Source organism: Capra hircus, chromosome 16 (genome assembly GCF_001704415.2).
Source record: "Capra hircus breed San Clemente chromosome 16, ASM170441v1, whole genome shotgun sequence".
In the NCBI taxonomy this organism is placed as follows: domain Eukaryota; kingdom Metazoa; phylum Chordata; class Mammalia; order Artiodactyla; family Bovidae; genus Capra; species Capra hircus.
This window is the reverse complement of record NC_030823.1, coordinates 76,102,607-76,127,517: the sequence shown is the minus strand read 5'-3', so window position 1 is coordinate 76,127,517 and position 24,911 is coordinate 76,102,607. Positions and strand designations below refer to the sequence as shown.

Genomic DNA, 24,911 nt, shown 5'->3' with positions numbered 1-24,911 from the left:
CTCATTGTTCTGGTTCTACTGCTGGTATCAACATTTGCGTCTAACATTCACAAATACTTGTTGTTGTTGTCGTCCAGGCGCTAAGTCATGTCTGGCTCTTTGCAACCCCATGAACTGCAGTACATCAGACGTCCCTGTCCTTCACCATCTCCCTGAGTTATATACATATATGTTTCTGTTCTCTTCCACTCAGTTTTATATCAAAATTTAAACACAGCTGCACCCAAGATAAATGTGCAAACTAGGAGAATGCAGTTCACAGAGGAAATGCAAAAGATGATAAGCAAATGAAAAAAAAAAAACAGTATCAAACTAAATGCAAAGTAGGCACATTAAGGAGTACCAGTTGCTCCTATAAAATTAACACATTGAAAATGATGCAAGTAAACCCTGGCATATGTACATGAGAGACTGCCATACCTTGCCAGGAAGAGCCTCGGCAGGAAAATCTTTCTAAAAAGTTCTTTGTGCCTTTTCACGCAGAGACTCAAACTGTTCCTGGTCTTTGACACAGAAATTCCAGATCGGGGACTCTGTCTAAAATAGTCACATATCTATGGTCAAAGGTTTCTGCATAATGATATGCATTTTAAAGAGAAACTGCCCAAGCATTCTTCTTTGACAACAAACTAAAAATTAGTTCCATGGGAAAAAGTAAGACACCTAACCCTCAGGACCAAATCGGCTTGGTCATCAAACACACACTGTCTGATTCTTGAGACAGCCCCCACCTGCTGTTGCCTGAAGCTTCGGTCCCCTCCACGTCTCCAGGGGGGATCACACAGGAGGTTCCATGTAGGGAGGGGCCAGAAACTTCCCACCACTGCTGTGTCTTCCATCCCTGGGCTCAGAGTGATGCGTACATCTGTTGAGTCCTTGTAGGAAGTGAGCAAGTAATTGCTGTGACACTGTACGTGTGCAGTGACCACAGGCAGGAGCACAAGATGGAGATCACAGTGTGAGGATGTGGTACCAGATCGCCAGAGACGTGGGGCCCATGTGGACACCCGCTTAGGACCAGGCACCTCAGGACCGGCCACCTCCACTGATCCATGTTGGGTTTCCAATCTTAAGGAAATAGAATCTCACTTCTCTGAATGTGTTTATTTTACTTGAAATCACTTGGTCCCTAATTTTGAGTTCACCATTAAGACTTTGAAAAAAAAATGTTGTTAACAAAGCCAGGCCGTGTAGAAAACGGCCTTTCTCGTTCACCAGTGCCGAGGCAGAGCGCTGCCTGCCGGGGGAGACGCTTGCTGTCTGCTGCCACGAGGTAGGACCATGTTGCTTTTTCAGCTTGACATCCTCAAGTCTCACTAACAAGTGTCCTTTCTTCTGGAGACTTACTCCCAAGGGAAGGTGTCTTCTCTGATCATTGGGAAAAGCTTCCAACCACCGAGCCGTGTTCTCAACAGTCATTGTGGGGGACCGGATGAGTAGGGTTTTCCGGAAACTCGCATCAGAACAGAAGAGCCATTTCACCACTTCATCATCTGTGCGTTTGTGTGTGCACGTGTGTGTGACAGATGTGCTTCATTTACTATTCCCAGGTTACAAATGCTGAAGTGTTAACCAGCTTTTTGGGGGTGTGAGGGACAGGAAAGGGGAGGAAAGGCACAGAAAACTTATTACCTTAGTCTGTAAAAGACCAAGTAAAAAGCCTCTACGACCCAAACCACTGCACACGGAGGAAATGTTTTTCTCACGCACCAGAGACTGGCCAGTCACAGGGACCATCCCCGCCTCTCTGTGTCTTGCTGTCTCCGTGTCCTCCGATTGCGGAGGACGCAAAGCATTTACGTTCCAGGTTTCCTTCACTGGTTCATTTATTCTCGGTGCGTGCTGCTTTGTTCTGTGCCCCCCTCCCCCCCCCCCCCCCCCGTACAAAGAAGTAACATAATACCATCTTACTCAGACCCAAAGGTTTGCCATTTTTCTCTCAGAATAGCAGCCATCAGTATCAGTGTCTCTATACAAAACAGTCTAAAATATTCCTGTGTTCACAAGGAACCTCAGAGTGTTAAGGGTTCATTCATTCATTTCTTGTGAATCCAGCAAAGATGTGTTGAAAGACCGCTCTCTAATGCGAAAGCATTTGCCGCTGAGGATATAAAAGCAACAAGGACAAGTCAGTCCTTGCAGGGACTCACAGGATTACATGCGTGCTGTGTTTAGTGGTTCAGTCATGTCTACTCTTGGCAACGCCGTGGGCTGTAGCCCTCCAGGCTCTTCTGTCCATGAGATTCTCCAAGCAGGAATATTGGAGTGGGTTGCTGCACCTTCCTCCAAGGAAGGTTGGGAATCTTCCCAACCCAGGGATCGAACCAGCATCTCTTGTGCCTCCTGCATTGACAGACGGGTTCTTTACCTCTAGCGCCACCTGGGAAGCCCTGCAATATTTCGAGAGAAACTAAAATGTCAAGGGAAGAGCATTCCCATGAGACAGGTCAGAAGACATCCCTGTGGGGATTCGGAAGGCTGCAACCTACAGGCACATCAACCTCTTTCCTAAAAATGTGAATATAGAAAAAAAAAAAAAAAAAAACTTGGCTAGGCCACGGAGCTGGTTACCAGGCTACAGTTCAATATCTAAACATAATTAGACTAGTCTGTATAATTATGCTTATCGAATTTTAGGGGGCCTGGAGGAAGCCCATGGCAACAAGAAACCTACAAGAACTTGTTCAAGATAAAAGCAGGGATGTTAGCACATGAGCAGAAATTTTGAATGGGTAGAGGTAGTGTGGTGTTGGAGGAGACTCTTGAGAGCCCCTTGGACTGCAAGGAGATCCAACCAGTCCATCCTAAAGGAGATCAGTCCTGAGTGTTCACTGGAAGGACTGATGTTGAAGCTGAAACTCCAGTACTTTGGCCACCTGATGCAAAGAGCTGACACATTGGAAAAGACCCTGATGCTGGGAAAGATTGAAGGCAGGAGGAGAAGGGGAAGACAGAGGATGAGATGGTTGGATGGCATCACCAACTGGATGGACATGGGTTTGGGTGGACTCTGGGAGTTGGTGATGGACAGGGAGGCCTGGTGTGCTGCAGTCCATGGGGTTGCAAAGAGTTGGACATGACTGAGTGACTGAACTGAACTGAGGGTGCCCAAGCGCCGCGGTGGAGATGCAACCCTGAAATGCATGTTTAGCAAGAATGGACTTTCCTCTCAGACTTCTGGTATCTCCATCTGGGCGGAGATTGAAAAAAACTGAGCCAAAGTTTTCTCACAGTGCTTTGCCACTTCTGCTTCCGGACTCATTCAGAAACCCGGAAGAAGCAAGAGAGATAAAAATGAAAACACTGTTTATTTATTTTTAATGACAATTGATTTTTATCCACAAAACTCAGTCTACTTCATTCAGATATGTTTGAGATTATAGGCAAATATCCCTAATGAATCTATCTTTATTTAGAGAGAAACATTGTTTATTCTTGACATTCTCTACCTTAGCTTGGGGAGAAATAAAGTCTTCACTGTTTGATTTCAATAAATACACAAAATGGAATTAGTTACAAAATTTGAATTTCTTTAATGAAAAAAAAAATATTAAAGTACCATATTGGCGAGTATTCAGGATCAGAAAAGCTTCTTTTCTCTATTAGTAAACTTGGAAAAACTTAATTTTCTGAAACAGTTCATTATCAACACTGATTAGAGAAAAGACACAGGTAACTTTCTCTGCTGTAATAACCAAATGTGTTTTTTTTTAATATCAGCCCAAACTTTTCTTTACTGTAGGAAATCAAAGTCTTAAGTTTAAATATTCATATACATGTAAATATTGTACTTTTATACTATTATTTACTATTTACACCTACTGGTGTAAAATGGTCTTAATTCCATGCTATGCTGTATTTTAAATGTTCCATAAACCCAAGAAACACATCTTCTAGTTGAAACAAAACTGGCTTTCCTCTCTAACTGAATCTCCTTCTCTAGTGCACTTTGCTACGGCTCCCTGCTAGAAGGCTGCCTGTGTCCGCTTTCAGTTTCGAGTCACAGGATGTGGCTGCCTCAATTTTTATCTCCATCTGGCAGAGCATAACCAACCTGTTTAAGTTCTCAGCTCCGACTTTATAGCAACTAAATGTTCCTTGGGTTCCAGGCCCCCCACCAACTCCACGACGCGTATTTCCTATAAAACCTTAAGTCAGTACACTTGTTTGGGGAGCTCGCAGCAATGCGTGAACAACAGCCTAAACTCGCGGCGCCCAGCCGAGCTGCATCATTAGCTAGACAAGTTTCTGAGATCCCTTTGGTAGCTCCCGAGCACACCTTGTTCTGAATTAGCCTCTCCTATTCTCCTGGCAGGTGCTGGATTCAATGGGGGGTGGGAGGGGGTGGAAATATTGAGGACGAAAAAGAGAGAGGAAGGAAAGCAACAGTATCTTCTAGTTTAAAACCTGAGGATGGTGGGTATCTCTTTCATCCCTGTGTAAACAATGCAAACACATCTGTGACCCTTTTCACCAGGAAACACTTAAGGTTGGTTCTAGAACATCTTATCAGAGACAACTGCCTGAGACAGTTGAACTGCTCTTAGAGAGGAACATGCCTTGTGGCCCCCTATGATTAGAAGTGGGTCTCTACTCATCAGTGAAATAGGGGCCGAATTGCTGTTTTGCCTTTGGGACAACTGGTAAATACACAGATAATTCTTACATGGAAAAAAGAAAAAAATGATGCCCTTACAAGGGAGATGTTTTTATATTGTTCTGTTGAGCCTTCTTAAACCTTTTTACTATTTACTGTCTTGCGGCTATAGTAAAATTCTCAAATTTGTGGATATTTCTGATCTTTTAAGTTTCTAAACAACAACAAAAAAAATCAGTGTCCCCTTTGGTCACTTTAAACAGGAACCCATCCAACTTCCTGGTGAACAATGCTCTGTATGTCCTTCCTGGAAGCATCCAAGAGTTACGTCCTTCCCAAATTGCACAACGTTACTGCTGGGAAAGTCCTAAAGAAGTGATTTCAGCTAAACCACTAGTTCCCAAGGAAGGTGATGAGGGTCTGAGATTTTGCTCTCAGACCACTGGCAATGCCTAAAGACTTTTTGGGTGGTACTGACCGTGGTGGAGGGGAGAAGGGGGCAAAGGAGGCTATGATGTCTAATTTGTAAAGACCAGGGGTGCTGCTGAACGTGGTACAATGCGCAAGACAGCCCAATTATCCAGCCCAAAACGCCCACCACACTCAGACTGCGTTCATTTCACTTTAGGGAACTGAGCTCCGAGGACATCAAGTGACTGACTCAACACCACCCAGAAGAGTCTGAGAGAGTTGAAGCAACAGAAACTGGTGACAGGGTCAAGGTTCAAAGCGTGTCCCTGAATGTCTAATCTCATATTCATTTCATTCTGTCAGGCAAATCACTATGAACCTCAGGGTGTACAAGAGCATTTCTGGACTGGGGTTCCTCATTTTAGAGCATATAACACAGGGCAAGTCTTAAACGATCTTGAGTTTCAGTCTTTTTCACTCGTAAAGTGGATGAGCTAAATAGATGATTTCTAAAGTCCTTTTTAGGATTTCTTTACTCTAAAATTCTATCATTACATAAACAATGATGCCTTACATTATAATTGTCTCCAAATTCCCTTCCTCTTTCTCTCTAAACATCTCTGGGAATCCTAACCCCAAAAGAAGCAGAAAATATTGCTGCTAATTTAAACAAAACAGCGCCTAACAAATACTTGACTCTCAGTAAATAGTGAAGAGCATAGCGTGCAATACGATTCAAATATGTAATCTAAAAATAAAGTGAAAGGAGTAAAGGCATCCTCAGTGTCTATGATTTTAGTAGGAAAACAAGTGTTTCTGGTCCTTTCCTATCCTATGTACATATTAACTTACTTTGACCATAAACATGCAATATAAATACTAGGAAAACACAAGAAAATCAGTCATGTACTCAGCAAGATGTTGCTACCCAGTTAATGGAATTTGCTTGACAGATAAAATCCATGATATATTTCCCGAGATAAAAGTCCCCCAAAACCTTCACTGATCTTAATTATCAGTAACTTTGATAATATAGATAAGAAAAGTTAATCAGTACTTGAATTCTCATACTCATGCATTTAGAGCCAAAGTGGGATTAATGCTGCTTGTTATGTGCTCTGTTCTGAAGACTAAAACACTCAGTAGGTTAATTGCTACAATTGTAAAAGAGGACAAAGGATTTTTAAAAAATGTATAGTTCTCCTCTGTTCACTAAAAACCAAACTATTACCTGTTACCTGTATACATAAAATTTTTTGGTGGGGGAGGGTTACCATGTAACTTTTAAGTCCTAATTTTAAATCCTCTTTCTTTATTAAAAAAAGGGCAAATGGCATTTTTAGATGTCAGACTGCTGTTAATTTTCCCACTAGTTAATTTTTTAATCAGAATTAAATGAGCTACCATTTCTCTCTCTCTTTTTTTGTACAAAAAGAATTTTAATCTGATCCATGTGCTATCATTATTGTTGACCTCTGGATGTTTTAACAACATTTTGATGAATCTTAAATCAATTAACACTCTAAAGGAAAACATCTGTGATCCTAATATTTTTTAGAGTGGCTCTTAATATTGTTTTTATAAGGAATTTTAAAGGGTATTTAGTTTTAAAGAAGTCATTGAAAATTCCATAATTCACTATGTGTTAAAACAGTAGATATGAAAGTCATGTCCATTTTATTAACAGACATGAGGCATGTGCATCTGTAAGAAATGATTATTTAAAAAGTCAGCGGAAGGAAATATTTTCCTGCCCATCAAATCCAGATGTTCAGCCCATAAAATGGAAGCCTAGAAAGAAAGGCGGGCTATGGTATCTGATAGCCTTAAGTGTTGCTTCTGATAAAATTCATGGACAAGGAAAGCCAAATTAGATTTTTAAATGAATTAAGCTTTAGTTTTAAAAGAATTGTAACAATATTTTCTACATTCAATGTGGAATGGAATAAAGCGTGAATTAAAAGACACAGGATTTCTTTTTCAGAAATAACATTATAAAACACTTCAGTTTAAAATATAGAGATTACTCTTTTAGCAAAAAAAAAAAAAATGTAGATCCATGATAAGAATTTTCTTTCAAAAACTGACAAAACAGATATCAGAGCAAATATTCCACAAAACCAAGGCTTTGTGGGTTGCACTGATTTTTTTTTCTTTTCTTTAGTCCATTGGTCTTTAGCAAATACAGATATTTATAGAATAGTTTGATCACAAAACAGGTGTACACACTGACAGTGGCTGAATATTCCATATTTCCATTCAATTTATAGATTAATATGAGAACATTTTTTATTTTTTAAATCAAGATTTCAACTTTTGTTCCGATTCATAAAGTGAAAAACCAAAAGAGAGCTAATGATTACAGTAATAACAGAACTTCGTACTCCCTCACGGCTTTCCAAATTCTTAAAGAATTCCTTCTATGACTTCATTTCACTGCACTTTATGAAGTGCTTTCTGGTTCATTCTCTGTAACCACCCCATACTTAGAAAGTACATTTTGACATTTAGTTTAAGAGAAGGCATTCTGTTGAGGATCACAAAAGTCATTTTGGATTCCTTGAGCCTAATGCACTTTTTTTGTTTTGCAAATTGATTAAGCTAGATGGGGAAAACATGTAAAGTTAAATTGATGTTAATAGACAATATCTTTAGTTTTACAGCACTCCTGAAAAATAGAATGTGACAAAGCTGGCACAAATTTTACATTTGACAACTAAAGGTGCTTTTGTGATTCTTATTCCCTCAGCTTTGAAGTTCTGCTCATACTCTATCTGACTTGTTCCACGTCCAGAACGCTGAGGTTCTACTTGTCTCTGACCCTGCACTGGCCATCCCCTGTGGTTCTTTCATCAGCACCTTCTAGAGGCCCTCAATGTAGCATCGCCTTCTATTCTGAGAACAGGGATCCTCTTGTATTGCAAAGGCTTTGGTGAGTTTGCATTGTAAGTCACCCTGAAAATGGTCTTCCTCTCTGTATAAGAACCTCCCTCTCTCAAATCTGTAGACTTGCGGGCTCCATTTGTTCTCAAGTCACCAGCGAGCAAACCAGCATCACAGCTGCTCACATGGAAAGCTGTTTCGAGTTCTCTTTTATTTAGATGGAAAGTCATTCCCTTCATTCAAACTTTTATCCTTAAAAAAAATGGGCAAATAAAGTCATACTTGCTCCATCACTGAGCTAATACCTCTGAAAATGGATTACTTGGTTGTTCCAGGCTTTCTCACCCTACTCCTTACACACAAGTGGATGGTCTTACAGCAGCTGCTGCTGCTGCTGCTCAGTCTCTTCAGTGGTGGCCGACTCTGTGCAACCCCAGAGACGGCAGCCCACCAGGCTCCCCCGTCCCTGGGATTCTCCAGGAAAGAACACTGGAGTGGGTTGCCATTCCCTTCTCCAATGCAGGACAGTGAAAAGTGAAAGTGGAGTCGCTCAGTTGTGTCCGACTGCTAGAGACCCCACGGACTGCAGCCCACCAGGCTCCTCCGTCCATAGGATTTCCCAGGCAGGAGCACTGGAGTGGGTGCCACTGCCTTCTCCACTTACAGCAGCTAGGCTTTCTGATTGACTGATGCAAAAGTCACAAGCATGATCATCTATGCCCCTGTAGGAAGAGACTGCTTACAGTACTTTGGTCCTCCTCTCATTCCCTCTCCCCCAACCCCAACCTTGCATGCATGTGTGATGAAGCAGCTGTGCCTAAACTATGCTTTATACCTGAACAAAGATACAGCAGGGCCAGAAGAGAAGGCCCTACAACCATCTCCTGTGCTGAGCCTTTTTGGTATGATTTCATTATTGGGATCACAGTAAATGACCCAAACATTCGACGTGCCTGTCTTTCAACTTAAGTGAGACACCATCCCACAAAACTAAATGTGATAATCTCTCTATTACTTGCACTTTGGGTTTAATCTTATTAATAATTCCACTGTCCTCTATTAAGACTAGAGACTGAGGATTGTCGGAGCACTGATTTGATAGTCTGCAGGATTCTGAATACACAAAGTGTAGAAAGGGACATCAAAGAGCAGCGTGGCGCAGGCAGCTCATCCTGCCGCGCCGGGGACACGGGAGGGGCCCTGGGCTCCTTCCTTCTCAGGCTTTGTACTTAAAACCAGAACAACAGCCAAGGGGGAGTCTACCTATTCCCTCTTAGCACAGGACAGCCAGTAGCTTTTACGATAAATATTGGGAAACAAATGAACAAGCACAATATGAACCGGACTTGATAATGGCTGTGTACCTGTTACAGGAGATCGCGTTTATAAAATGTTGAGAGTCGTATTTGGTCAGCACTGCTTTTCTTGCTAGTTAACTACCAGTGAGTCCAAAAATAAGCTCCTCTAAAGATTTACCTGTAAGAAAACCTCTAAGCCTGAAATTAAGATTTGATTTGTGTGTGGTCTCGAAAGGACAAATCCTCATGTGTATGCTTCAGAGTTATCAAGGCTGTTAGTTCCACCTGGTACAAGACTATGGTATCACCAACTGTTTTCACTTTTCTCAAGGAAATGAAAGATTTACAATTTGAGTTGGAAATAAGCCTCTTACAGAGGAAGACAAATGCTATATGATGTCACCTCTATGTGGAATATAAAAAAATAATGCAAATGAATCTATGTACAAAACAGAAATAGACTCGTAGACATAGAAAACATACTTATGCTTACCAAAAGGAAAGGGAAGAAGGAAGGATAAATCATAGGATTCACAGATACACACTACTATGCACAAAATAGATAAGCAACAAGGATTTATGGTATAACTCAGGGAATAACATGCAATATCTTATAATAATCTGTAGTGGAAAATAAAATATATATGTAACTGGGTCACTTTACTGTACACCTGAAACTAACACAATAATATAAATAAACTATATTTCAAAAAAAGAAAGAAGCCTTTAATGTAACAAATTCACTCCCAACAACCCACCACAGCCTGTCCAAGTATTGCCTTAAATAGTATTTAAAAGATTTTTTTATCAGTAAGCATCAAAACAAGGTCCCCACAATAGACTCAACAGAGCATTGTTTTTTGAGTTAAATTCCTAATTTATTAAGTTCTCAATACATTTTACATAGTTTTTATTTAAAAACTATTGTACCTTTCTTTTTTAATAGCTAAGCCAGCAAGCTATACATATGATATGTGAGATATTTGATATTTAATATATCACATATAACACATATATGTGATATTAAATATACCATGCTTCTAAATATTATTACAACTTCATTCACATTTATTTTTGTGATAATATTCAAGTCAAATGGGGATATTTGACAATAATTAGTAAATTCATAATCTCTGATCAATAACCTTTCAAGAGGCATCATGAATTGGGATTTCTAATGGGATTTACTGGATTCTTATTACATGCCAGCAAACATGTTAAGCCTTTCACAATCATCACTTCTTTTTTTCAGCATCCGAAGCAAAACATTCTCCATTTTCCCACTAGCTACCCCTTCTCACATTCTTCTTTTAAACCCTCCTGCCAACCCTTCAAACACGGTGCACCAGGCCTCAGCTTCGAGTCCCCGGTCCTTCTCCACCTGAACATTCTTTCCGGTGTCTCAGAGTCAGCCCCTCAGCTCTGAATTCGTATGCACACAGTGAATCCCAAAGTTATGCCTCCGATCAAGACCTAATGAGCCCCTTAGTCTTAAAAGAAAAAAAAATTATTGGAGTATAGCTGCTTTGTAGTATTTGTTAGTTTCTGTGATACAGCAAAGTGAATCAGATATATATATGTATGCTTTATTATAATAGATACATATACATGTATATACATATATACACGTGTGTGTGTATGTGTGTGTGTTAGTCATGTCCAATTCTTTGTGACCCCATGGACTGCAGCCCACCAGGCTCCTCTGTCCATGGAATTCTCCAGACAACAATACTGGAGTGGGGGTCACTCCCTTCTCCAAGGGCTCTTCCCAGCTCAGGGACCAAACCTGGGCCTTCTGCATTGCAGGCAGATTCTTTACCATCTGCGCCACCAGGGAAGCCCCCACATCCGTGTCTCCTCTTTCCTGAATTCCCTTCCCATTTAGGCCACCGCAGAGCTGTGGCAGAGCTCCCCATGATATACGGTAGGTTCTCATTAGTCACAGAGGACCAACAGGGCACATATGTCAATCCCATTAAACAGGGAGACCCCCACGTTTAATGTAACTCCAGCTGACTTCTCCACATCTCTAGATGGATGTCTAATGAGAATTCAAGCATGGACAAAATAGACCCTGGATTGTCTGCCTCCTCCTGGGATGTTTCCCATCTTCACTGCTCATGGGGAGAATAATGAGTCATTCTGCACGACGTCTTACTTCCTTTCCACATCGCAACTTCTCCAGACCCTGTGCAAACCTCTCCTTTCTGTTACCATCAACACTCAGCCCAGATTCTCCCTTCTGCCATCTCGCCCGGTGCTAACTAGTCCCCAGACTTGTCTCCTCTCCAGCCTGCTCTCCCCACAGCACCAGGATAGTTTCTGAAGAGAGAAAAGAGGCTAGGTCATGCTCTGTGGGAAAATTCCAAATGGCTTCTTCTCATTGCACTTAGGGTGAGTCCACACTCTTTCCCCACCCCAGGAGGTGCCGGGAGCCTACCCCGCCTGCTGCTCTCCCCCTCTTCAGCACACCTCAGTACTCCATCTGTACCTGCCACACGGAAAGCCTCTCACCTCCTTTCTGGGCCGTGAGCCCATCCATTGTTTGCTTTTTCCAAAGGGTCTTTGCACCTGCCAGTTGCTCTTCACATGAATCTTTATATTCTTGGCGGCTGACAAGGAGCTTGATGACACTTCCTCAAAGAAGCCTTCCTTGATCACTCTGTCTGAAGGTCCTTTCATGCCCGCCTGATGGGGGTCATATTACACTGCTTCACTTCCCAACACTCATCAATATCCGCATGTTCTCAGTTATGTATTTGGTTTTCTGTTATCTTTCTTGCTAAGATGGAGGCTTCAAGAAAGTTGTATTTACCACTATTTACCACTATTTTTATTCCTGGTGTGTTTACCTCTATGTCAGCACTTTTCTGGCACATAGTAGGGACTCTAAAAACAATTAAATCAATGAGTAAATTGTCTCATTTAAGAAAGGCTGCCATGATTCCCATTGCACAGATAATGAAGCTGAGAATTTAAGAGGTAATTTTCCTCATGTTTCGTAGTTGGAAAGCTCAGAATGAAGTCTAGGCAAGATGGCAAAGGTTAATTTCTTCAGCACTTTAAAAGTAGAACTTGCCTGAATCCAACATTTTTAGTATCATCTCTTTTTTAACTAGTAATAAGCAGGTTTATCTATCTGCAATATTCAAGGAGTTCTTCAAAATCAACAGGGAAAAAGGTGGCAATGGCAATGCATATGGGCAAATATAAGCGGCTTTCAAAGATGAAGTTTCACTGCTAGTTACTAGTAAAGATGAAATTTACTAGTGAACCAGAAAAGTAAATATGAAAAGAAAGGAATATGGGGGCGGGGGAATTGCCCCTATAAACTTGGCAGAAGGGTAAAAGAATGAAATACAAGTGGTGACAAGGAGAGGGGGTTTGAGAACTCATAAATTTTTAAGCATGTATTGATAATGTCTAGCATGTATTGATAATGTCTAGCTTGTATTGATAATGTCTAGCATGTATTGATAATGTCTAGCTTGTATTGATAATATCTAGTATTATCTCCTTAAATTTCTTCTGTCAACTTCCCCACCCTTTTCTTGTCCTCATCTACCTCCCTCATAGCATCACTTCCTCTCACAGTCAAAACTCTGAACTGGTGTCTTCCACTGTCTTTATGCTTTTTTCATGAGTATAGATCTTGATCACACCTGAAGAATCAATAAGCAAATTAAGAAAATAAAACCATGGACCACCGAAAAGCAGAGAGACAGGGTTTATTAGGGAAAAGTTAAAGTCTTGGTTTAGTAACCCAAAAGGGGTTAAGAAACCAAAGTCTGAGAAGCCAGAGTACAATATTTGGCCTGAATTATCTGATGGGCAGCCCACATTCATCAAGGCAACCAAACAATAGATATATTTTTTTCTTTACTTTCCTTTAAGTTATCATCAACTTATTCCTGGAGTAGCAAACTGCAAGAATGCTCCACCTGATTCATTTGCTATGCCTCTGGGATGACCACGAAAAGATAATCTGATGTCTACACTTCCTGGAATGAGACGAGAACCTCATATGTTTTCCATGATGAAAGCGTCTAGCAAAGGTCAAGTTACTTCCCTTGCTTCAAACTTCAAAAGCAAAAAAAAAAAAAAAAATTCTAGATACTTCTGTAAATTATTCAATAGCTTTCACTTTATACAATATCAAAACCAAATTAGGTATGGGGAAAATCCAGTATTTCCATTCTGTCACTCAGCTCCAGTCAGAATTGGTGCTACGCTTTTGTCAACCACCGTTCCAAGACAAGGGTCATACACCAGTCTCGCATTATTAACATGGCATCAGTATTCATAGCTAGGACCAATTAATCAAAGATGTCTTTTTGCTTTTCATGAGAGATAGTCTTAGATCTCGCTAAAGACACGGAAGTGGCTCAGGGTACAATGGCTCACTCATGGAGCTAAATCAGGTGGATGTGGATTAATGTGTATCTCACCCAAATAACCTCTAAGCACTACCTCCTCAGTCTTGGTGTGAGGTGCCCATCACCAGGCAGCCATGCGCAAGTGTCCCTGCTCTTTAAGCTGACCATTAGGAAGGATGGAAAAATAAACCTAGAATCAGATAGCCTCAGTCTGAAATCACAACCCTGGATTTCCCTGGCGGTCCAGTGGGAAGACTCCATGCTCTCAATGCAGGGGGCACAGATTCAATACCTGGTCAGGGAAATAAGATTCCCACATGCCACATGGCATGGCTAAAAAAAAAAAATAATAAAAATTTGAAAAAAGAAATCACAACGCTTACCCCCCCAACTCCCACTCTTTATGAGGGGGTGACCTTAGAAAATTACTGTGAAAGATCACCAAAAACAGTGGAGGATTTGTGTGTGTGTGTGTGTGAGTGTGTGTATGTCTAAACTTCCTCTCCAAGTAAATATTTTATTTTCAGTTTAAATCATAAACCAAAACAAATTGATACCATTGGCTAGCTCCTCCATACGTCTATCACCTTGATTGATTAAATATCTAATAATAATCTATACAACTCAGTGGCAGCCCCAAAACTTCCATAACCAAAAGCCTGCTGAAGAAACCTGGTTGGAATGGGTCCTAAATGTAGCCTGGCAAGAATAGAATTTTTATTTAAATAATGTACTATCTGTAGATTTTAAAGGAATAATTTATCATCTGTAAAAGATTGAGAACACAAATAATTATCTGTTACGAGCTGAACTATTCCTTTAAGGAGATAGCTTATGAAGAATTTGGAAGATTCAGGGACTTCCTTGGTGTCCAGTGGGTAAGACTGCAGGCTCCCACTGAAGGTGGCTTGGGTCCAATCCCCAGCCCAGGAAGCAAGATCCCGAATGCCACAAGGTGGAACCAAAAAAGAGAAAAGACTCTGGAAGATGTAAAACCTTCTCCCTAAGCTGCAGTGCCACATGGAGATCCCAGACTACACAAGGAAAGCCATGGAGCACGGTATTCCCAACTCACAGTACAGGGGAAACACTCACAGAATATTGATTAATTAATACATGAGTAAATAAATAGGGTTCACTAGTCTGGTACAATGAAATACTCAAAGTGTGTAGGTGATGGGTATTGGTAACTGGTTTTTATTTCCTTATGTATTGATTTCTGCATTTCTCAAGGTGTCTAGAATAATCGTGGTTCATCTGTGGAAAAAAATGGGATATGCAGTTTTATACACAGCATGTGACTGAAAGACAGGGACAGCAGGAAAGAGAGAAAAAACGCTAGCAAGGAGTTTAAGAACTTTTTTTCTTTGATCTATTTCTTGAAATTTTCTATCACATAGAAGTTTTTCTATGAATAATTCTCTTATGGAACAACAACAAAACGGCAATCCAACTCTTTTCTATGAGTTAAGTACTTTCCAAGGACAGAGTCGGGCTGGACCACTCAACTCTGGTAAATGAGTAGAGACCTGCTGAAAACCTACTGGAGCTCACCAGCAGCGGTGAGAAACAGCCAGAGAAACAGACCTCCGGCTCAGAAGAGGTCCTACCCAAGTGTGAAAGGCGCAGAAGACCAGGGAAGTCCAGGAGGGCTGCCCGGAGGAGGTGACCTTTGAACTAAATTTTGAAGAGCAATTATACTTTGCCCAATTTAAAAACATTATGGAGGGAAGAAAGCGCAGTGGAGGAGAGTTGCAACAGCTTGCAGGCAGGAAAACACTGTATTTTGGGAACATGGAAGTGACAAGAGTATTCAGTGCATGTCACAAAGTGGCTCCAGATGCAGCTGGAGAAATCTAGAGGGATTCCCCAAGAACCGTGTGTGCTGTGCTACCTGGTTTCATTTCTCCTAAACGCACAGAGAACAGAGGAGGGTGCTCGTGTGTTAGTCGCTCAGGCATGTCCAAGACTTTGTGAGCCCGTGGACTGTAGCCTGCCAGGCTCCTCTGTCCGTGGGATTCTCCAGGCAAGAATACTCCAGTGGGTTTCCAGTTCCTTCTTCAGGGGATCTTCTAGACTCAGGGATCGATCCCTGGTCGCCCACATTACAGGCAGATACTTTACCATCTGAGCCACCAGGGAAGCCAATTAGACACTTCATTCTTTTACTTCACTTGCCATGGTGTCTCGAGAACATTTTTTTTTTCCTCGAGAACATTTTTAACTTCTGTTGATTGTTCTATTTATCTTTTGCTCCACCAGTTACTAAGAAGTTGGCACAAACAAATGAGAATTAACATATAATAATGCTAGACTGTACAACAGTCCAATCAGTGTTTCTAAAGTTTCCATTGGCTACCTGAGAAATAACAAAAACTCCCAATCTCAAAGGAAGCTTGGTAAAAGAGCTCTCAATCACAAAATGGGTGTTACAAATAGAGGTATCAACACAAAACAGATCTGATGATGGCTAGTACTGCCCAATCTAAAATTTGACAAAAATGAAAAATTATATCACATAAATTACATTTTATGTGACTTTGAAATGTGAAAAAAAAAAGAAAGAAATCAACAGTGTCTAAAACTGCACACAGGAAATGTTGTTTCTGGCTACATAGAAAAATTAAAGCCTTTTTGGGGAATTTAGATCTGTACTGCTCGACAGGAAAAATCACACTTGGAAAAATAATAGGGCCTCCCTGGTGGCTCAGATGGTAAAGAATCCTCTTGCAATGCAGAAGACTTTGGTTCTATCCCTGGGTTGGGAAGATCCCCTGGAGGAGTGCATGGCAACCTACTCCAGTATTCTTGCCTGGAGAATCCCATGGACGGGGAACCTGGTGGGCTATAGTCTGTGGGGTTGCAAAGAGTCAGATACAACTGAGCAACTAAGCACGTATATTGCTTGACCAGAAAAATTACACTTAGAAAGAAAAAAAAAGAAAAACAATAGCCATAAAGGAAAAATTCCCACAGGCATAAACTATAATCAGTAAATATGATGTGAATAAAAATCAATTCATGAATTTGATAACAATTGTAAAAGCTACATGAAACCTGATGCTGTTGAACTTTAGTTTAGTAAAATAAAAATGGAAACACTGGTAATGATTCAATTAAGTTATATAAAAAATACTCACAGAATTAAATTGGCTTAATGGAGGGAGATTTTTTGTGTGAAATCTGTTTTCAAGGAAAACTCAAAAATGTTGGTATATTCTAATTTAATGTTTGTATTCATAAATGTGGAGTCAAAACACTCCTGAGATCAAAATCATAGGATCGCTATGTTCTCCACCCCTCTGGGAGGCTCTGAAGAAGCCATGAGCGAAGGTGAGTTTTGCCTTTTACAAAGACAGTCCTAGTGGGATCTGAGGGAAAGCAAGGTTCCAGACTATGGTTACAGTAAGAAATAAGACTCTGGAGCAGAGCTGTGATGCAGGATGGATCTATAAATCAAGAAGGAGAATCCAGAGGAGTTTGCAAACCTCTACAACAGGGGATACGGAATTTTAAACATTCAAAGATTCCTAAGGGTTTATTCCTCTGCCTCACAGACTCCAACTTCATCTTCTCAGACTCTCCAAGGAAGAAGTGTGACTTGGACCCATTGTTCAATGGAGAAGAGCTGTTGCTGACTGCATGGGATTATAAATGGAATTTTCAACTTTGCAGAGGGTCTCATCGTTTTCAAAGCATTTTGACAAGATTATCACTTTTCATGCCAATGACAGTTTACAGATGAGTAAACTGGATCAGAAGTGGAAAATGATTGGACCCAGATGATACAATTCATAGAATTTGATTTTCAGTGTATTTCTCATTCCACCTGCCATGGTCTTCTCCAACTTAGAATGGGTCCTGACTCACTTTCTATGATGCTTAATATGTCTCTTTTATCAGTAAATGAAGGATTGGGTTTTTTCCCTTCAAGTAGACATCTTTAAAATACACTGACCGCACTTCATTCCCTTGATATTGCCCCTTTGATAACATCTCTTAACACCATCGCTTATACATGTGTCTCTAATCCCTTTTCATGACTGTAGGGACATTTTTTTTAATGAACAACACAGAGATTCTTCTTATCCATCAGGGATTTTTGCTAAGTGCACTTGGCCACCTGCTCATTTCCCAACACTAGGAAATGAGCAGGACATTGAGGTGCCCTCAGCCCTTAGGCTCTGCTCCAGAAGATCACTTTTTCAGGGGGTTGATGAATTTCCCCCAGTCAATCACATTTTGTTTGAAAGTAAATTTTTAAATATATGAATGACAATTGTTTTCATTTAGATACCACGACGACACGCAGTTACAACTTTATCACACCTGCGATACGCTTACAGGAGAAACTGAAGTTTTAGTAAGGCAAATTTTTTTCACTTCAGATCCGTGTCTCTCATTTTTAACAGGAAACGAATGTTTAGTTTTCAACACTGTATAACTATGCACCATAAAAGATGCTAATGTTTGCTTCAGTCTGGGCCATCAGTAAAGAACCTAATAAAAGCATTGATAATCTCCCTGATTATCTTTTCAAAAATGAATCAGCGGGAGGTACAGTGATGGGACGTGAACAGTTCTTGAGGGCTTCACCAACTACTGACCTTCTGTTTGCTCATGTAGCTGAGAGAGTAGGAAGCTTTCCGTTTCTTTATTTTCCTTGTTTCCATTGTTATATCTGAACATATAATATTCTGCTTACAAGAGCCATTCGCCAAGCTCTAGAGAGACTAAAATTTAAGGAACATATTGATGTATATATTTAGAGGTTAAAGGGATGCATAGTAAAGATTTTAGGAAATAATTAAATAGTTTCTAATCTAAATATCAGTTGGGTTAAGGAAATGGCAACCCACTCCAGTGATCTTGCCTGGAGAATCCCAGGGATGGCGGTGCCTGGTGGGCTGCCATCTCTGGGGTGGCACAGGGTCAGACATGACTGAAGCGACTTAGCAGTAGCAGTAGCAGTAGCTGTGTTAAAAAAAAAACTAATAATTTCTATAATATTTACTTCCATGTGTTTCAGAAGTATGTAAAAATAGATACCACATGGTATTTTTAAATGAATAACCTGCCGTATTTTTTTCTTTATCCTTCCATAAGACTACTATCTTTGTTTTTTTTTAATGGAAGTACAGTTGATTTATAATATTGTTTTAGTTTCAGGTGCACAGCAAAGCGATTCAGTGATTTTTTCAGATAATTTTCCATTATAGGTTATTACAAGATATTGAATATAGTACCCTGTGCTATATAGTAACTCCTCATTGCTTATAAGACTACTACTAATATCTTTATGCTTGTAAACGTCACAGCATTAATTCTGTAGTGTTAGGCAGCTTTGATGTGGTTGGGTGCCTTATAATGAAAAAAACTAGACAAGATTAAAATTAAGTTTGAACTGAGGTTAAGTTAAATTCCATTCTTTTCTCTCCTAACAATTCTCATAAACATAGAAGACGACTGAAAACAACCAGGGAACTGCCCTGAAGACGAATTTCTTTCTCTGCACCATTGCCTTACACACACAGGGTCTGAAAACAAAACCTTGCAATGTTCACACTAGACTTTCAGTAACAAATTTGATCAACCTGACTACAAATCTCTGCTCTTCACCTGCTCAGACCGAAATTCAGTGTCACATTATCCAGGAAGTAGTGACGCTCTGACTCCTCCAGGCTTGCTGTGCACAGGCGGTAAGGCTGACAAGGTGGGCTGTCTTCCATCCACCCTTGGAAACAGCCCCAGTGCTCTAGGCCCCGCCCACGCGGGTCTGTGGAAAGGCTGGACAAGACCCCAGGTGCCGTGTACCCCTGCCACCCGAGTCCCTCCCTTCCTAGTCCTTACTTTTTGCCCCAGGGACATCTGGATTTGAAGAACAAAACTGATCCATCAAACAAAATGGCTCTAACAAGAATGTCCAAAAGAGCAAGTCAAGAAAAATTTAGGAACAATATTCTTGAACATTAAATTTTTAAGAAATCAGAGGCTCTTTCCAAATAAAAAGTAAAATGATATGAAAGAAGGAAATGGGGGTAGGGGGAGGCAATGTCTGTAAAGATTTAGATCTAAAATGATTTTATCTAATCTTGATAAAATTGTTCGTTTTATCAAACAGCCTCCATCCTTCCACTTGGCCTCTGTCTAGTTTTTTCATCTTATATTTCTCCTCTTTCTGTCTTTACTTTTTTCTCATCCCCCCCCCACCCCCGCCTCATTTCTCTACTGTTATAATCTGCAGGTATGCACCCCCCCAAAAAGAAGATGCCCATTACTTTTTCAGCACCTGGGAAGAAATCAAGCACCAAAAAGATGGTTCCTGCTTTCATGTAAGTTACACTGGGAAGCATGCTCTGATTGGTAAATAGGAATGCCAAGAGCCAAAGTACTGGAGTTTCCTGTGGTCATGTATGGATGTGAGAGCTGGACTGTGAAGAAGGCTGAGCGCCGAAGAATTGATGCTTTTGAACTGTGGTGTTGGAGAAGACTCTTGAGAGTCCCTTGGACCGCAAGGAGATCCAGTCCATTCTAAAGGAGATCAGCCCTGGGTGTTCTTTGGAAAGAATGATGCTAAAGCTGAAACTCTAGTACTTTGGCCACCTCGTGTGAAGAGTTGACTCAGTGGAAAAGACTCTGATGCTGAGAGGGATTGGGGTCAAGAGGAGAAGGGGACGACAAAGGATGAGATGGCTGGATGGCATCACCAACTCGATGGACGTGAGTCTGAGTGAACTCCGGGAGCTGGTGATGGACAGGGAGGCCTGGCGACTGAGCGACTGAACTGAACTGAACTGAATGCTAAGAGCAAAAAATTGAAACATATGTGAATCACTGTTTCATTTTTTTATACAAGGAAGGGTGATGAAATGCATGGAATCATGGTGGAGATATTTGGCGGCAAGAGTGATGACAGAGAACTTTAGAGGGGAAATAGGATTTGCACAGTACCTTAAAGGTCTGAAGCAAGTGTGGAGAAGCAGGGTGTTGAAACTGCCTCCTGCTTGTTCTATTTTAGTTCATCTTAAAAGGAAAAAATATCCCTGCCCAGCTCCTGTCTCCCTGAGGAGTGCCCCGGCAGTGAGTTTAGAATGCAAACCAAGGCGGTGAGCTGTCCGAGGGTGTTTCTCTCTTTCATTTTATATTTTTAAAGCTGTAGGGTGTGAAAGAAATGGACAGACGATGAGATCGTTACAACATGAGTGTGAAAAGTGATAACGACACCAATGAAAGGGGTGGCAATGGCGAAGAAGAGGGGAAAGATTTTAGACATCTTTATAAAGTAAACTGATAGGACTTGGGGACCATTTAAATATACATATTTCAGACTTTCTCTTTTGCAAAAACCCAAGGCAATGGAACAAGATTCCATTTAGTCAAGGAGGTAGGTTCACCCGTGTAAGGGGTGAATCTGGAGACAGAGAATAAGGACCATTAGTACAGAGCAGGTGATGATAAGGAACTCTGAGTTTCAGTTCAGTTCAGTCACTCAGTCGTGTCCGACTCTTTGTGACCCCATGAATCGCAGCACACCAGGCCTCCCTGTCCATCACCAACTCCCGGAGTCCACTCAATGAGAATAAAACTGGCCGAAGATTGAGGCCTGTAGAACCACAGTGTTAAAAGCAGACAAATATGGAGAATCAGTAGATAGATGAGAAACCACTATATACTCATATATATGTTTGTATGTGTGATGAAATAACTGGCACATACTGCATATAGAGCCCACACACGTATAACTAGCCTGTTCATGTGTGTGTATGGACATGTAGAAGCATCTGTATTCTTACAGAGGTTAACCATCACTGGCAAAAGGACACCATGTAGCCCAGAACACAGCAAGGACCTAGCTCAGTACTGAGTGCGCTGACCCTGTGCTCCGTCTCGTGAAGCAAGGGTGGAAACAGAAGCAGACCCCTAACCTCACCTTACCTTCCCCTCACCAAACTCGTTTCAAACCCTAGCAACAAGAAGGATCCCAGGCAGATGTGTATTAGGAAAAATACTTTCCAAAAACTCAGTACGTCTTCATCCCCACACCCCCAAAACTCTACATTGTATTTAGACCTTAATAGGATTGCCGATCCAATTCCAATAACAGTTAGACTGAACTCCCGCAAGTGTGCAAGGCAAAGTACGCATTTGTAACATAAGCTATTTATTTTCTGTCGATGGAAAAATGAAAAACTATGTCCAGGAAACAACTCTTAATTGTTTTGACTCATAACTCAACATAATTCCTGCATTCATAGCTGTGACAGTACAAAGCTGTAACCTGGCCATACTTAGTTCAACCCAGAGATCATTCGTCTCTACCTGCATTCTTGAAACCAGCGCTCTCCCCGTGAATTATTTAGAAAATTTAAACAAAATGTTGGTTTCCTGTTATCTCAACAAAGAGGCACAGAGCAAAGAGATTACTGACTGTTATGTAAAACTCAGCCCAGCATTGTGACTGCTCTGGGAAAGTTGAACTTTGCCAACATTTGCATTTTAGAGATTAAATAACATATCCAAGTTGTGCATCAATTTATCCATTGATGTCTCTCTCCATTTGGCTCTATTTCTTTATGTGTTTAGAATACACAATATAAATTTGATGTCTAATATTTCTTATAAACATTAAACTCAATTTAACACCTTCAAATAAAACATACACTCCAGCTCACAGCTTGCTAATAAAAGAAAATATATCATTAAAAGAACTAATAAGTTCCCAAATTATGCAGTGAATCACGAAATCTCTCTTGGGACTTCAAAGTATGATAAACAAGATTTGCCCACCTAGATAACTGTATCTATATTTTTTTCCCAAAAAAATGAGTATATGTTACAGGAAGACTAGAAAATGTTTGCCCTTAGTGTTTCTCTGAGCAGTTCAGGTTAAACTTGGTCTCTCAAAATAAATCTTTGTACACCTATTCATTTATCTATGGTACAAACTATTCAGCAAAATTGCTTTAAAGGTTTCTACATCATTTTATACTCTTATGTTGAATATAAACTCAAAGATGTTTCTTAGAGTAAAAAGCCTTAATAGGCAAAGTTGAAATTTTTATGGTAGTTTGCTCTATGGCCTATAAAATGTCTCATTTAGAAAGTTGTGCAACAGTTTCTGAGGGAAAATTTTAATGGAAATTTACTCTGACATGATAATACATGTATTACCTTATAAAAATTATTATTCTTTATAATACTTCAATTGTAATAACCAGCTTCATAGGAATGGTAACTTAATAAACATTTTCTGTACTAAGACAAAATGCTATACCTACATAAAAAATATTTAATCCATTTTTGCAGTTAAAAAAATATATATATATACACAGTACTTTCTACTATCTTTAGTTTCATAGAATGTAAATTAACAGTGTAGCATGTTCAGAAGAAAACTTCTGTCCTGCCTTTTAGAGAAAAGGAGAGTGGTGCAAATTTTTTTAAAAGGCATTTCAAAGTGAATTACAATAAGCAAGATTCTTTTTAAAATATGTTTCCCATTTTTTTAACTTATTTTGTAATCTGCAAAAATATCATTTCAAATATCCTTTCAATAATAATTTTTTAAAAAAGCTTTTCGATCCTCCACCATAAGAAGTCATACTAAATATCAACCAAAATGCACTCATGACCCACACTGCAACCGTTCGAGAAATGCCCACTAAGTGGGCCAGAAGTGTGCAAAGATCTTAAAGCTGAACAGATGCAGGAGCTCCAGTCAGTTACATTTTCCTATAGAATGCCTCATTTACATGACTCTTAAGAGTTTAAGTATTTTTATCTCGTCAAGGCTGTAAGATTTACCCAGCACCCAGGAAGGGCGGTGGCCCCGCAAGAGTATTCAGAGGAAATAATCATTCAAAGGATTGTAAGGAACAAAAACCTTGATTTAGAATACATTTTGTGATAAAAATTTTGCAAAAAGGTACTCTTTAATGCCATATCCAAATTTGCTTTTTATTTTTTTAAGTACCATACACTTAAGTATTCAATAAAATATTTTGGCCATAATCAAAATTTGAGGAAGCAAACCCCCAGTCTGAAAAAAAAAAGGAGTGTTTGTGTGCAAACAAAGCCATATTATGATTTTTACAAATGCAGTTTTTGTTAAAAAGACCAAAATTTAGTTTTTTGGTCATTCAGATATCTTCAGACTTTCAACACTGCTGTTGTAATGTCCTTGAACAGTTTGTAAACCAAGACACAGAGAGACAATGTTTGCCTTTGGAATCGTGATTTCGGGGCCAAACATGTACGCCTTTTAAACAGAAACAATGTATTCCGTCCCCCAGGGAGCCATGTCTCTCTGAGGGACAATGACCTTGACCGTTTTACAGAGGGCTTCCTCATCTCCAGTCACCAACACTTCGCTTGCTTATATGTCTATTTCAAACCAATGTCCTTACACACACACACACACACACACACACACAAATAACTAAGGAAATATGAATTTCCTTGTGCTTACCTGCGACAAACACTGCGGTGTCCAGGAAGGCAAAGCCAAAGGCCAGAAGTTTAAGCCACAGATACATGGTCATATCTGGAAATCAGCCAAACTCCCGAGAGACAGCATGCGTCCTTCTGAAAGGCAAAATAATGGTTATCTCCGAACCAATGTTTCTCTGTAAGGCCGAATCAAGAAGGAAAGAAGTGAATGCGTACTCTTCAACTGGTGTCTTATCAGACAGGGGCGATTTCCTCCTGCTGCCCTGAGAACAAACCACTTGCTGAGAGGCAGTGATGTCAGATTCGGTTTTACTAACTTCTCCAAAAAGGCTGCAAAGGGTCTTCTTTGCAGGAAGTCAAGAAAGTTGTTCAAAGTCACTGCCAAGGCCTCTTACTTCCTTAATTCAAGTAATTAGACTGAGTTACTAGGCCTCTCAATAGATTTTCCCTCAAGAAAGATGCATTTTTCATATCTAAATACTCCCATGCAGTATTCACGATAACTAGAAAATGACATGCCCCACCCCCCAAAATCCATTACATTCTTACCTAAACAATGATAAAACAGTCAGCATAGGTATAACAAAAATGAGGACTGGCAAGATGATATGCTAATTGAATTAATGAAGAAAAAACAACTGTATTTGTCTTAAAATGACCAAATGAATGAAAAAGCAACTACCTCTCTAGTTATTTTCGACAACCAGAATCTTGTACCATTAGGGCATTCAGAACTCAGCAATACGACAGTTCGAGTATCCAGCCACTTTCTCTGCAAAGCACTTTCAGAAAGCTTAATAGGCTTGCCCCAAATCTTTCACAGATATTCTTGCAGGGCTGGGAATGGAATCAGAAACTCACCTCTCCTGCAGTAAACCAAGCTTCAATAAAGGGGTG

At 40.2% G+C, this 24,911-nt stretch overlaps 1 protein-coding gene across 1 annotated transcript in view; it reads right to left on the bottom strand.

Annotated features, from left to right (window-relative positions):
- PTPRC (protein tyrosine phosphatase, receptor type C) overlaps positions 1–24,309 on the bottom strand; it is a 129,066-nt gene extending 104,757 nt beyond the window's left edge. Inside the window, exons 1-2 of the mRNA XM_005691063.3 lie at positions 24,231–24,309; positions 24,034–24,149 (exon numbers count right to left, since the gene is read on the bottom strand). Of these exons, the coding sequence (XP_005691120.2) occupies positions 24,034–24,106 (73 nt within the window). The 5' untranslated portion in view covers positions 24,107–24,149; positions 24,231–24,309. The remainder of the gene's footprint in view (positions 1–24,033; positions 24,150–24,230) is intronic.